Raw genomic sequence first — 13,391 nt, 5'->3', positions numbered from 1 at the left:
GGCCATTTCATAAGACATAGCAACTATGTTAAGTTATATCTTCCGAATAACCGAAAATGTGGTTAGTTCAGTAAATACGTTTGAAAATCTATCGTACATTGTACGGGATGCCACCGCCAGATTGCGTCTGTGTGCATTAGTGGCTAGTTGACAGCACACGCAAAAGTTAGTACGCTAGAGGCTGGCTCAAGATGAATGTAAGTAAAGTTGAACAGCGGTCATACGTGAAAATTGCAGTTCTTCGTGGCAGAAATGCTCATCAGTGTCATTCTGAGCTACGAGAAGCATTGGGTGATAGTGCGTTGGAATAGCCTCCCTACTCGCCTGATTTCAGTACCAGAGGTGGTATACATGGACGAATCGCACAAAGGCGACGGTATTCAATGCGTGCATCAACGTTGGCAAAGATGTGTGGAAGTCTTGGGGAATTATTTTGAAGGGTGTTAGCTATGAGTAATGTACTTTGTTTCCTTTTGTGCATAATAAAATAATTATTTCTATTTACGCATCTTTCAATTTCCCTTACCCATTGCCTCCTGTACCCGGACCCAATTTGGTACTAGCATTGCGAAGCACATTCCAGTGACCTTCAATCGCATATAACTTTATTGGCTGATATAATATAGTTGTCATGACTTATGAAATGACTCTCGTAATACTACTATTTTGGATTTTTCTATGTTATAATATTTTCCTCTTCTATTCTTGTTCCAGAGGCGCTGTTGCCACGATTTGCTGAGCCTATTCCTAACGTGACTGTCACCATCGGCAGAGACGCTCTCCTAGCCTGTGTTGTGGACAACTTACGAGGATATAAGGTAGGCTACTTAAAGATATTTCGATTAATGTCCTGAGAGAAATCCGACTTAAAAAAGTAATCTACACTCTTCACACTTCCGAAGAAGCCAAACAGAAATATGAAATCGTACTCACAGTCATTCCATATAAATTTCTCTCATAGATGTATGAATAATGAACAATAAATTCTTCTTTATCAGTAGTAATAAATTTTTGGTTTTGTCAGGCCGAATATTAAAAATTCCTCTCGGATAATTGCAGGAGTTTCCATTAGCTCCTACATTCGTGAGTTCAATTACAGCAAGGATAATGTATTTTTAAGAACAATAAAAGTTCTAATAAAAGTTATAATGAAAATTCTTAACGTGACTACTTTCGGAATAAAAGTAAAGGTGGAAAATCCGCATAGTTTTTCCACGCCTGAAAAAAACTTATCCTTGATTGAGAAGGCTCCAAGTAAACCTTATCAAACACCGTTGTCAATGAAAAATTTAGCCTTTCAATCATCATGTGGGATAAGAATTAAAACTCACACTTTATTCCGCCTCAGAAGTGAATTCCTCCACACAATTATCTTCGTCGATCACATTTGAAAATGTTAGCAACCAACAAGTATTTCAAATTACATTTTTGACACTCGCAATTTTCTATAAAGAAATAATATTCCCCGTAGTGTTTCGTCTCATAAATTTTAGACATTAAGTGTAAAGAAATGTATTCACCATAATGTGATTCAAAATTTGGCTCCTATTTTAGTTCAGAAAGTTCATATTTGACCCGGAATTTGTATTTATTTTTGGACATCGTATAAAACAAATATTCAATCACTGATTATTTTTCAAAATGGTCCTCCAGTTGTCGACACTTCGACCGGCGACCTCGTAACTTTTTCATTTCTTCTCGAAAGAATACCTCAGATTTGATGTGCAGCCATTTCCGCACTTCTTTCGTCACCAAGTCATTCACTGCAAATGTTTTACCTCCTAAGCTTTTCTTCAGCAGTCTAAACATTTTACGTAGCACAGGGATAAGTCCGGATCGTATGGCGCATATGACAGCACTTCCCAGCCAAGTTCAGTAAGAGTATTTTGTGTGATTTTTGCGCAATCAAGACGGGCGTTGTCATGAAGCAGGATGATACATTTGTACAGTTTTTCACATCCTATGAACATTATAGTTTCTTTGTAAATTTGCCTTTCAAAAGACTATTATACCATGCTGCATTCACTGTTTGTTGATCTAAGAGAAAATCGAAAAATATAGGGAGTTTCACATCCTCGCCCGGGAAACCTGTAATCATTACTTTTCTCCCAGACTTTTTTCGTGGTGGTGAATCTGTATATTTCCATTCTTTGCTAGCAATCTTTGTTTCAGAATTGTATTAACGTACTAAATCTTACTGATTGTCACAATTCTATGCAAGAACTCGTGATCTTTTTAGTTGTGACGCTGAAGATGTTGGAAACAAAGTTCAACTTACTTTGTTTTGTTTTCCTGTCAGATTTTTGGGCACCTATCTTGCACACAGTTTAAAAAACTTTAGAAATGGTGAATAATTTAATTGATGCCACTTGCTTTCTTCACCAATTCAGACAATTACTCGTCGGTTTTCCCAAATAAGTTTCTCCAACGTATTTAATCGTTTTTTGTTCACAGAAGAAAGCCGCTGAACATGTAGCAGGCAGATGTGACTCTAAGATCGTAGAAAGAAACAATCTATTTTCCTGGAACTGTACTAAAAGTCTTCTAAAAATTTCAGCACCATTCGTTTCTACCGCACTAAGAATTTGATAACTCGCTGTGCAACAACATTCCAGGCAGAGATATTTTCCTAATTCGTTTTTGCTGCTAATTATTGCCAGAACCAAAAGATAAGTAATGAAAAAATGAAAGTTATCTAGAAATGTTATGATTACTTAATCGAAGGAAAAAAATAAAGTCCCGCTCAAATTCAAACCATCCACATATCGTGAGCTTATAGGAAAAAACTGGTATCAGTGATTTCCTATGTAGTTACCAACGTTTTCCAGTAACCCTACGATATCTGTACGATTACATTCTGCTATGAAGATCGTCATGATGTTATGAAGCATTGCGTCTTATATGACTTTCAAAAGAAACATATAATTTTTTTGTTACACATTTGAACACATTTCTGTAAGAAATTTGTAATATTTAAAATAAAATTTCTATTTGTATTAGATTACAAAATGTGAAGTTCTTAAAATTCATATTTATTATTTTATTTTCCATATCTGAACTGCTAAGTTATTTGAGCGTGACGTCCTTATGAATTACATGCTGTAGCTAACTAAATGTTTGTATTTTGAGTAGTCACGTAAAACTGTTATTACGAAAACTCACAAGAACATGCGTTATTTAAATAGAGTCAATATAATTTTAGTGTTTATATAGCCTTCTATTATATCTAAAGGAAGAGTAGAAAAGTGTTATTTTTATCTGAAACCCTTTAAATGACTCAAAACTCAAAGATAAAGTTTTTGTAACTTAAGTGAATAGTGACATTTAAGTGACTCGATTTTAAAATACCATACCTTTATCCAAAACTTTTTCAATTACTCAAAACTCAAAGATAAAGTTATTTCAACTAAGTGAAATAGTGAAAGTTTTACAAACTCAAATACAGCGTTATAGTAGCTGGAGCAAATTTTGAAATTTCTACAAATGCAACGACATCAACTAAAGAAGAACCTTGAAATTATCACACTTACCAAGAGATTATTATATCTATAATATCAATTTCTTTAAACTTCCACGAATTATAAAACTGTGTTAATGAATAAAATTCCTTCAATTTGCACAAAAATAAAATTCTATATCAACTGAAGCATAGCCTTTAAAATTCCACAAATTCTATACAGTATCTGCAATAATATTATCTTTATGTAAAACCCTTTAAATTAAGGTACTTAAAACTCAAGGATAAAGTTATTTCAATTAAGTGAATTAGTGAAGTTTTCGTACACTAAGATACAGCGTTATAGTAGCTGAAGCAATTGTTGAAATTTCTAGAAATTCAGAGATATCAAAAAAGAATTTTCTTTAAATTTTCACTGAATTGGAGAGATTAAAAATTGCGTTACAATGACTGAATCACATTCCTACAATTTCCATAAAAATAATAAAATTCTATATCAATTGAAATATATTATGTATTTTTTTTAATTTCATACATTCTATACAGAGTGCAGAAAAATATTATCTTTGTCCAAAATTCTTAAAATTGCTCAAACTGAAAGTTGAAGTTCTGTCATCTAAGTTGAATTCATTAATTTTTTAAAACTCAAATACAACGTTATGATGGCTGAAACGAATGTTGCATTTTTCACAAATTCTGAGATATGAACTGCAGACGTTTCCTTAAACTTTCACACATTCAAAGAGATTATTTCGTCTACAAAATCAGTTTCTTTAAACTTCCACGAACTAAAAAATTCAATTAACCTACATTGATTGAATCAAATTCCTACAATTTACACAACAATCAGAAAATTCTATATAGACTGAAACACACTTTTTGAAATTCCCCAAATTCTGTATAGTGTGTAGAAAAATATTTCCTTTATCCAAAACTTTTTAAATTACTCAAAATTCAAAGATAATGTTATTCCAACTAAAGTTAATTAGCGAAATTTTCAAAAATTGAAATACAGCGTTATAGAAATTGAGATAAATGTTTAAATTTCCACAACTTCAAAAGATATCAACTAAAAAATTTTATTTCATATTTACATATTCAAAGAGAGTATTATGTCTGTAAAAGCAATTTCTTTAAGTCTTTATAAATTCAAAAACTAGGTACGTTACATTGAACCACATTCCTGTAATTTCCACAAAAGTAACAAAATTCTATATCGAGTGAAGCATATTCTATAAAATTATACAAATTCTATACAGAGCGTAGAAAAATGCTTTCTTTGTCCAAAATCCTTTAAATTACTGAGAATTCAAAAGTAATATTATTCCACGTAAAATAAATTAGTGAACCTTTCATAAACTCAAACACAGCGTTATACTCGAAGAAGTAAATTCTTGAAATGTTCGCAAAATAAAAGATGTCAACTAAAGAAAAATCTTTAAATTTTGATATATCCAAGGAGATTATTAGTTCTATAAAAGCAATTTCTTTAAAATTTTAAGAATTAAAAAACTGCGGTAGATTGACTGAATCAAATTTCTACAATTTCCACAAAAAAAAAAATAAATTCTATATCAACTGAAGCATTTTCTTTAATTTCGCATATTGTACAGAGAAAGTAGAAAAAATTACTCGTATATTTATCCAAAACCCTTTAAATTATTCAAAACTAAAAGACAACGTTACTGCAAGTAACGCGAATAAGTGAAATTTTCGCAAACTGAAATATAGCGTTATAGTGAATGAAGGAAATTCTTGAATTTCCAAAAATTAAAAGAAAACAATTAATGCAAATTATTTAAATGTCCACATATTCAAAGATATTTTTACAACAATAAAAGCCAGTTATTTAAACTTCTACAAATTCGAAGACTACGTTGCATTGACTGAATCAAATATATTTTTTAAAATTCGACAAATTTCAATACAGTATTACATCTAAAACAGAAAATTATTGAAATTTTCACAAAATCAACAAAACTGTTACGTCGGCTGAGGAAAATTCGAAGATAGTGCCATATAATTTTTTTTTATATTAACATTTCTCTAAATTAAATCACGACTATATTTTTTGCATATTTCTTTTCATGGTTAATTTATAGTATCGATATCAAACAAGGCAAAGTGCTAAAAAGTTCCTGCAATTAGAATATATTAATTGGAATGGAAAGAAAACTATATTCGCTTTCCTAAATACACACTATTCTATCATCTAAAGTAAAGTTTCCAAAATTCAAAGATTATACTGCATCATACTAACTAAAACATCTTATTAAATCGATGATGATTAAATAAATACAAAGGTTATTAGATAATGTACATTATTTCCGCAAAAATTATTGTGGAACAACTTATTACTCAGTGTATCAAAATGAGAATCATTCCTACCTGTTGGCAGGTGGCCTGGGTTCGTGTCGACACGCAGACTATTCTGTCGATACACCACAATGTGATCACACAGAATCCCCGTATTTCCCTGTCGTATAACGACCACCGCTCGTGGTATCTGCACATCAAGAACGTGCACGAGGCTGACAGAGGCTGGTACATGTGTCAGGTCAACACCGACCCGATGCGTAGCCGACAGGGATACCTGCAAGTCGTAGGTAAGATGCCTATTTTAATACTATACTTTATTGTTAAATTAGTTAGAGAAGAAATTCTTTACTTCTAAAGCTAAATTTTAAACCCTTTGACAATTTTCTTCTCATATAACTGTACAAAAATATGTAAAAAAAAAAAACGTTAACTTATAAGGAAGCCTACTTGATTCACAAATTTATTCACTAATTTACTTATTTGTCTATTTATTTATGCACCGATTAATTATTATTATTATTATTATTATTATTATTATTATTATTATTATTACTTCGTTTTGATTGTTAGTATTTACTGTTTTATGTTCTCAATTTTATTTATGTATGTTTTTCTTGATTTAAGATATTATTTATTTATTTTTGCACCATTTTATTATTAGTAGGTATTATTTTCGTTTTGAAGATTCAAACTGTGCATAGTTATAGCACGAATGGCCTACGGGCTCTTGCGAAGGATCTTGTGTACATGAGTTTGTATAATTTATTATGCACCAATAAATGCACTTATCTATCTATCTATCTATCTATCTATCTATCTATCTATCTATCTATCTATCTATCTATCTATCTATCTATCTATCTATCTATCTATCTATCTATCTATCTATCTATCTATCTATCTATCTATCTATCTATCTATCTATCTATCTATCTATCTATCTATCTATCTATCTATCTATCTATCTATCTATCTATCTATCTATCTATCTACCTATCTACCTACCTACCTACCTACCTACCTACCTACCTACCTACCTACCTACCTATCTATCTATCTATCTATCTATCTATCTATCTATCTATCTATCTATCTATCTATCTATCTATCCATCCATCTACCTACCTACCTATCTATTTTTGCACCTTTGTATCTTCTGTTTGTGTATTGTGCTGAATTATAATTGGCCTCTGGCTGTTGTTCAGCACACAAATATTAATAATAAATAAATAAATTATTATTATTATTATTATTATTATTATTATTATTATTATTTATACATTGTCATTCATTTATCGACCCATTTCAGCCTGCATTGCAACTTATTGCATGGTTGAGAAAATATTATTTACTATAAAAATAGTTGTGTAACTATTTGTGTATTTAAAGTATACAGTGGACTCTCCTAAGTTCGACAAAACAGAATTGAAACTTCAGTCCAATAAGGATAGTGGGTGTGGCAGGTGAAATGAATACAAATTCTTATTGGTTATCCATCAACGAATAGAGTACTGTAGGGGAGACTGTTGCACCTTTAGCATAGTGTACCTTCGAACATTTTTTGTTTTTTAATTTTTCCTGCTACCTAGAGGACGCAAACTGAAGTAGATTGTGAAGAAAGCCGCTAAATAGCTCTGGTCGTAGTTTCGTTTTGATTTATTGCAAAGTGTGAGCTCTGTGGACAAAACAATTTTTTTAGTACCAGAAGCAAATATTTCGTTCATTGATACATGTTTTCTAACACAAAAGCAGATTGTATTTATTACTGTTTATCAAGTACAGTGTGTTCTCTATCATCTGGTGAGTAACAACATATTTTGATTTCCAAGAATTATTTGAATCCCTAGTTTTGGGAGCCATATTTGTTTAAACGTGCACCCTCTTGTATCTTTGAACACAAAACATCTTGTACCATAGAACATGTTCCAAGATACACGATACTATCGGTTTCTGTATTTCTTTTATTTTAAAATCATGTCACGAAGTAAGTCTGGAGTTAAGAGGCTCCCAATTGATCCGGATGCCTTGAAGAAAGCTGTTGAAGCAGTTATTGCTCCTCCAGGAAATAAAATGTCATCAGAAAGGCCTGCTCTGGTTTATGGTTGCAAATATATTTTAATATGATTGTCAGTTTTTACAGCTATATTCCCACCTATACTCTATGTGTTCCAACTTACAAGAGGTTATGTTCCAAGGTACATGAACCTGTTGCACCTTTGAACACATTACATATCCCTTCATTTTATTTTTTCCATCCATCATAGATCTGTAAAACAGGAAAATACATACAGGAAGTTGTAAAGGAATCTTCAATAATTATTTCAAGCATTTCTTCATTTAAAAAAATCATTTCCCAAAATTAAAAAAATTAAATGTGAAAAGTGTTTAAAGGTACAACAGTCTCCCCTACTTGCATTTCCTGCCCGCCCCGAGACTTGTGTATGCGCTTCTAGTACCACAGTGGGTTTCGACAGTTTCGTCTCACAAACGGCTCAGTTCTCAAAGAGAAAAAGAAGAGTTGATTAATTTAAAATCAGTGATCAATATGGATGTCCTAATCAATAAAATATTCTGTTTTCCTTTAACAAAAGTATCACTACAAGACACAGAACCAATTCCCATTCAAATGTCAAACCCATTTCTTAGTGCCCGTATAGGGGCATGTCTAATTCTCGTACGTAAGCAGTCGAACTATAGGATGTTGAACTTGATTTCTGTCGAACTTACGAGCTTCCACTGTATTTATAAATGCAACGGCTGATGTTCTAAGCTGTCTCGCCTTGAAGAGGAATAATCCAATCTTTTGTTCGTATTCTCTATTCCCCATGAGGTCAAGACATACAAGTGAACCTCTAATCCGACCTAACATCGAGGGTGGTAGATATTTTCTTCGAAGACGCTTTGTTACTAAATTACACGGAATCCAGTCAACCATCTTGAATGTTTGCTTACTGAGGTTCCTATCTCATAGCGAAGCATTACCAGCAGATCTGTAATAAATGTTCAAACATCCGAAAAATTATACTGCCCACAAAGTAACATCTAGAGCTGGGATATCGCCAGAGTCAGCTTGTGAATTTTGAAAAAAAAAATATTACCAATGTGCTGGTGAAATGGTTTATATGAGAAGTTGCTTGTCATCCTAGTATTAAAGTGACAACTACATTTATATTGGGTTGTAACTGAACCGACGCGTTTCTGAGCGTGAGATTGTATTTCAAATTGTTTCTTACAGCCCAAAAATTTGTAACATGGCCACAGAAACACTGTGTATATTGAGGATCGCGTAAGAGCAGTTCCTAAAAGACTAATTTGGCAGTCTCTTCAGTGTTGCCAACTAATACTAGATATCACCAAAAGAGGATAAAATCACACAATGTCATATACTATAATAATGATAATAATAATAATAATAATAATAATAATAATAGTAATAACAATAATAATATAGTATATATAATATAGTATTAACAATAACGATGTCTTGCTTATTTACCACATCTCACCTTTATGTTGGGGAGGTGTTTTCTAAAAGATTCAATAATTTGTGAACGAGTATATTTTTCTTCTGAACCTCTCGCACATTATGTTAGTAGTTAGTAGATTGGTGCATGATCTAATATTAAAATGTATTTTGTCTGACAACATGAAATTCACTGCTTTGTTTAAACAGTTGACGATTAACGAGACCTAACCTAAAAACGTATTTTGTTTGATCACGTGAAATGATCAGTATGAATTCCGAAAACGAATGTCATTTTGAAATGTATGCTTTAGAATATTTACTCCATTATTGTAATAAAAGTCTAAATTAATTAAAATGTGAAATGGTATTTCTATCGATTACTTAAGGGCATGTATCACACGAAATATGTTATATTTTTTTTACACTTAGCCTACCTGATTCTAATCTTGAAATTGTAACCACAACACAAAGCAACACATACAATAACAATTATGTATTAATATTAATACTGCTACTAATTAACGATTAGTATGTTCAAATTTCACAAGCTTCCAGTAATGGGCTCAGAAATCTAGAACAATGTGAATTTTCAGAATTTAAACTACTGACAACTTGTGTCACTGCTGCCAATATAACAGTTATAAAATCACTGCCAGTTGTAGTATTTCTCAGTACCGAAATTCGAAACGAAGTTGGCAAAAGAAAATTCAACCTGTACACTAGAAAATCACTATAATCCACTAGCTTATTTAGTAATGGGGAAAAAATGGTTAGGTTTCACCCTTAGGGTATTAAGTAAGCTGACCCGGACTATATATGAGTTTATCATTTAAAGAATACTGTCCCATGAACAAGCAACGATGGAGCATGAGAGCAGGGAGAGAGAGTACACTTAATGCTTAATGGCGGCACTAAAAGTACCTGAATGATAGGGACATGCGCCAGCCATTAGAGATAATGAGTGAATAATGAAATATTGATCAAATAATGGCTGGGGAAACGATAGCCCCTCGAAATATTCTGATCCAACATAAATTTTACCTTATTTGAAATCGGAACTTCGGTTTAAAAGCAGAATGCACCTGACAGTCTGATAATGGTGAGCAGTTCACAAGCTTTCGCATTTAGGCCTATGTAGTGAACTATGGTTACTTTAAAATCTCTTCCACCTAACAGCAACAGATCTGAATGGCATTTACACATTTCAAACGATACAAAGTTTAATACAAAAATGCTTAACGGTCACTATGCAAAATGTTAAATTGTTTCGTCCACAGTTTTAGTATGTCAGTGTTTCTAAAACTTCTTACAAGGCGGAATTCCTTTCAAACTACAGATAGTCAAAATACAGAACGATTTTAATCCAGTTTCATTGTTTTCCTATTACCATTACCATTATCATTATCATTATTATTAGACTAGTAGTAGTAGTAGTAGTAGTAGTAGTAGTAGTAGTAGTAGTAGTAGTAGTAGTTTTTTTATTTTTTATTTTACTTGATTATTTAACGACGCTGTATCAACTACGAGGTTATTTAGCGTCGATGAGATTGGTGATAGCGAGAAGAGGCCGAGGATTCGCCATAGACTACCTGACATTTCCTTATGGTTGGGGAAAACCTCGGAAAAAACCCAACCAGGTAATCAGCCCAAGCGGGAATCGAACCAGCGCCCGAACGCAATTCCGAGTCGGCAGGCAAGAGTAGTAATAGTAGTAGTACTAGTAGTAGTAGTTGTTGTTATTGTTATTATTATTATTACTATTAACATTACCATTATTATTATTATTATTATTATTATTATTATTATTATTATTATTATTATTATTATACATTTGCTGAGTGGGTGCAACTGCAAAAAAATTGAAACTGTGTTTAATAATACACATACATTCTCAAAATATTACTTTTTAATTTAATTGAAATCACAGTACTATGAAATTATATTAATAATAAATTTCTAAATTATAGACATCAGTTCAAAGAATTTAAGTGACCACAAGGGTCCTGAATACAATAAACATGTACAATATAATGTGATGTGATACATTAAAGAAAAAAGAAAGTTAATTGTTGAAGGCAAATATAAGTTGATTAATTGAAATAGAGATGATGATGTAATATTTGAAAAGAATCTTTGATAATATTTATAAGAATAGACATTACATAATCATAAGGAATGTGAAGTTCCTTAAGATAATTCCATGTGAATTTTGTAATTGAACCTCTACTGCCAAACAGCAAACCAATGACAGACCATTGTTTAAGAGGGACGTTGTACTTTTGAGAAAGATACGGCAGACAAGGTTCATATAAACATATATAGACTTCTTCTCAATATGAACTTCGGTGGCCTGATTTAGGTTTCTTTCGAAACGGATAGTAGGGTCAAGAACAAGAGCCCGTTTTAAGCGTCCGTTGATAGCAATAATGTCTGCCCGTCTAAAAGAACCATCTGATGATACACAATGTACTTCCTCATGAATCTCCCAATTTAAAGTTTTTAACGATATCGCCAAAGCATGTCGTACAGGATGATGTCTAGCATTGATCAGCAGCTCGCCTTTGGAGCATTGTCCAAGCACGTGTCCAAGTGTTTCAAGCTCGCTACAGTCTGGATGATGGCAGCGGGTTGTGCTTAGAGTTCTGCCCGGTATTGCGCGAACCGCCGAAATATTGCTTGACATTTATAAAGCATTGGTCCATTCTGAGGAAGATAGGCCCTTTCGATTGCTTACCCATGAGTTAGCCTTGGGGAGATAACTATAAACAATAACCTCTTTACCACGCAAGGTATGGTTTGTCCAAGTTTGGAATGCGTCATTTCTTAAGTGTTTACGAATTTTACGACCTGACCAGTTGATAGCATCAATAGCTGTGATATTCAAGTTTGACAGAGCAGAAACTTTTTCACTTACAAGGTCCCTAACATTGTGGAGATGGGAGTCATCAACACGAAGAAGAGTATTACAGATATTTATGTGTTGTACAGAAGCTTCCCAAGATGCTTTCATTAACGAAAGACCACGATATTTTTTAGGGGAGTAAAGCATTCCGTCTGGGCAGTCATGAGGAAGACCAATAAGCTCTTTGCATGCTCCTCTGGTAACTTTATCTAAATCATTAAGAAATTTGGCTTTGATTTGGTAGAGTGGAGCACACTGTAAGGGATAAGTAAGAGTGGGCCAGAGATATTGATTCATAATCGTTACCTTCTGATCAGGTTTTAATAAAGGGGAGAGACAGAGTTTAGAAATAGTTTTACTGAATGTGGTAAAAACTGCACATTTATCAAAAACGATTTCATCATTAAAATTAATACCAAGGTATTTAATGCGGTAATTAGGATTAGAAATGGATTGAATGAGCGAACCATTAGCGGACATGACATTAAACTGGGATATGACACCACTTTTAATCGCTATTAAATTGCACTTGTTAGGGTTAATAGCCAAACCAAGGGTAGAAAGGTTACTTTCTGCTAGACTAATCAGAGATGTAATTCCATTTTCACTACTTGAAATATACACAGTGAACCTTAAGTAATGTCATTAATTCCTGGAGGTATTCTTTGAGATATTTCAAATAAAAAAATTAATACAATTTGGCTCGTTTTTGCTTCCTTTTGGAGATAATAAAAATTTATATGAAACATTTTATATCGTGTTTTGGGAAAGCCATTGATTGAATTCCCAATATACTGATTCAATTTAAGAGAGCAATGTACTATGTAATTAGGACCAGGAAGTTCATGCATTTGCATATATTTTTCCATCGGCTGTAATTAACTGCTGATTAATTATCTTTATGAATCATCAACATTTAAGCTTATCAAACCAAATTTTACGTTGCATATGTTTGCATATTTGGCTTATTTTTTATAAATTCGTAATATTCATGATATTTATAGTATTATTATTGTGGCATATTTTCACGTTTAAAAGCAAATTAAAGCTGATAATATGTTGCATAAAATGCATAGTTTTGATTTTTAAAATCAAAGCATCACATTCTACTTTTGAAAACTGGTACTGAGTGAAATTATTATAATTATTTTTGAAAGGAAAGTATTGAAAGTTTCGGGGCACACCGGATGAGAACCACTGACTGTAGAGCATGGGAATTTTTATTATGTTATCGCTCGGTTGGGGAA

General features: G+C 32.5%; 1 protein-coding gene across 3 annotated transcripts in view; it reads left to right on the top strand.

The window, feature by feature from the left end:
- Positions 1–13,391, top strand: part of LOC138704727 (lachesin-like) — a 292,899-nt gene that overhangs the window by 224,724 nt on the left and 54,784 nt on the right. For all 3 annotated transcript variants that reach the window (XM_069832897.1, XM_069832898.1, XM_069832896.1), the window contains exons 3-4: positions 715–818; positions 5,856–6,063. In XM_069832897.1, coding sequence (XP_069688998.1) covers positions 715–818; positions 5,856–6,063 — 312 coding nt within the window. The remainder of the gene's footprint in view (positions 1–714; positions 819–5,855; positions 6,064–13,391) is intronic.

Source organism: Periplaneta americana, chromosome 8 (assembly GCF_040183065.1).
Source record: "Periplaneta americana isolate PAMFEO1 chromosome 8, P.americana_PAMFEO1_priV1, whole genome shotgun sequence".
In the NCBI taxonomy this organism is placed as follows: Eukaryota; Metazoa; Arthropoda; class Insecta; order Blattodea; family Blattidae; genus Periplaneta; species Periplaneta americana.
The sequence above is the reverse complement of the archived record's forward strand: the minus strand, read 5'-3'. Positions and strand labels throughout refer to the sequence as shown.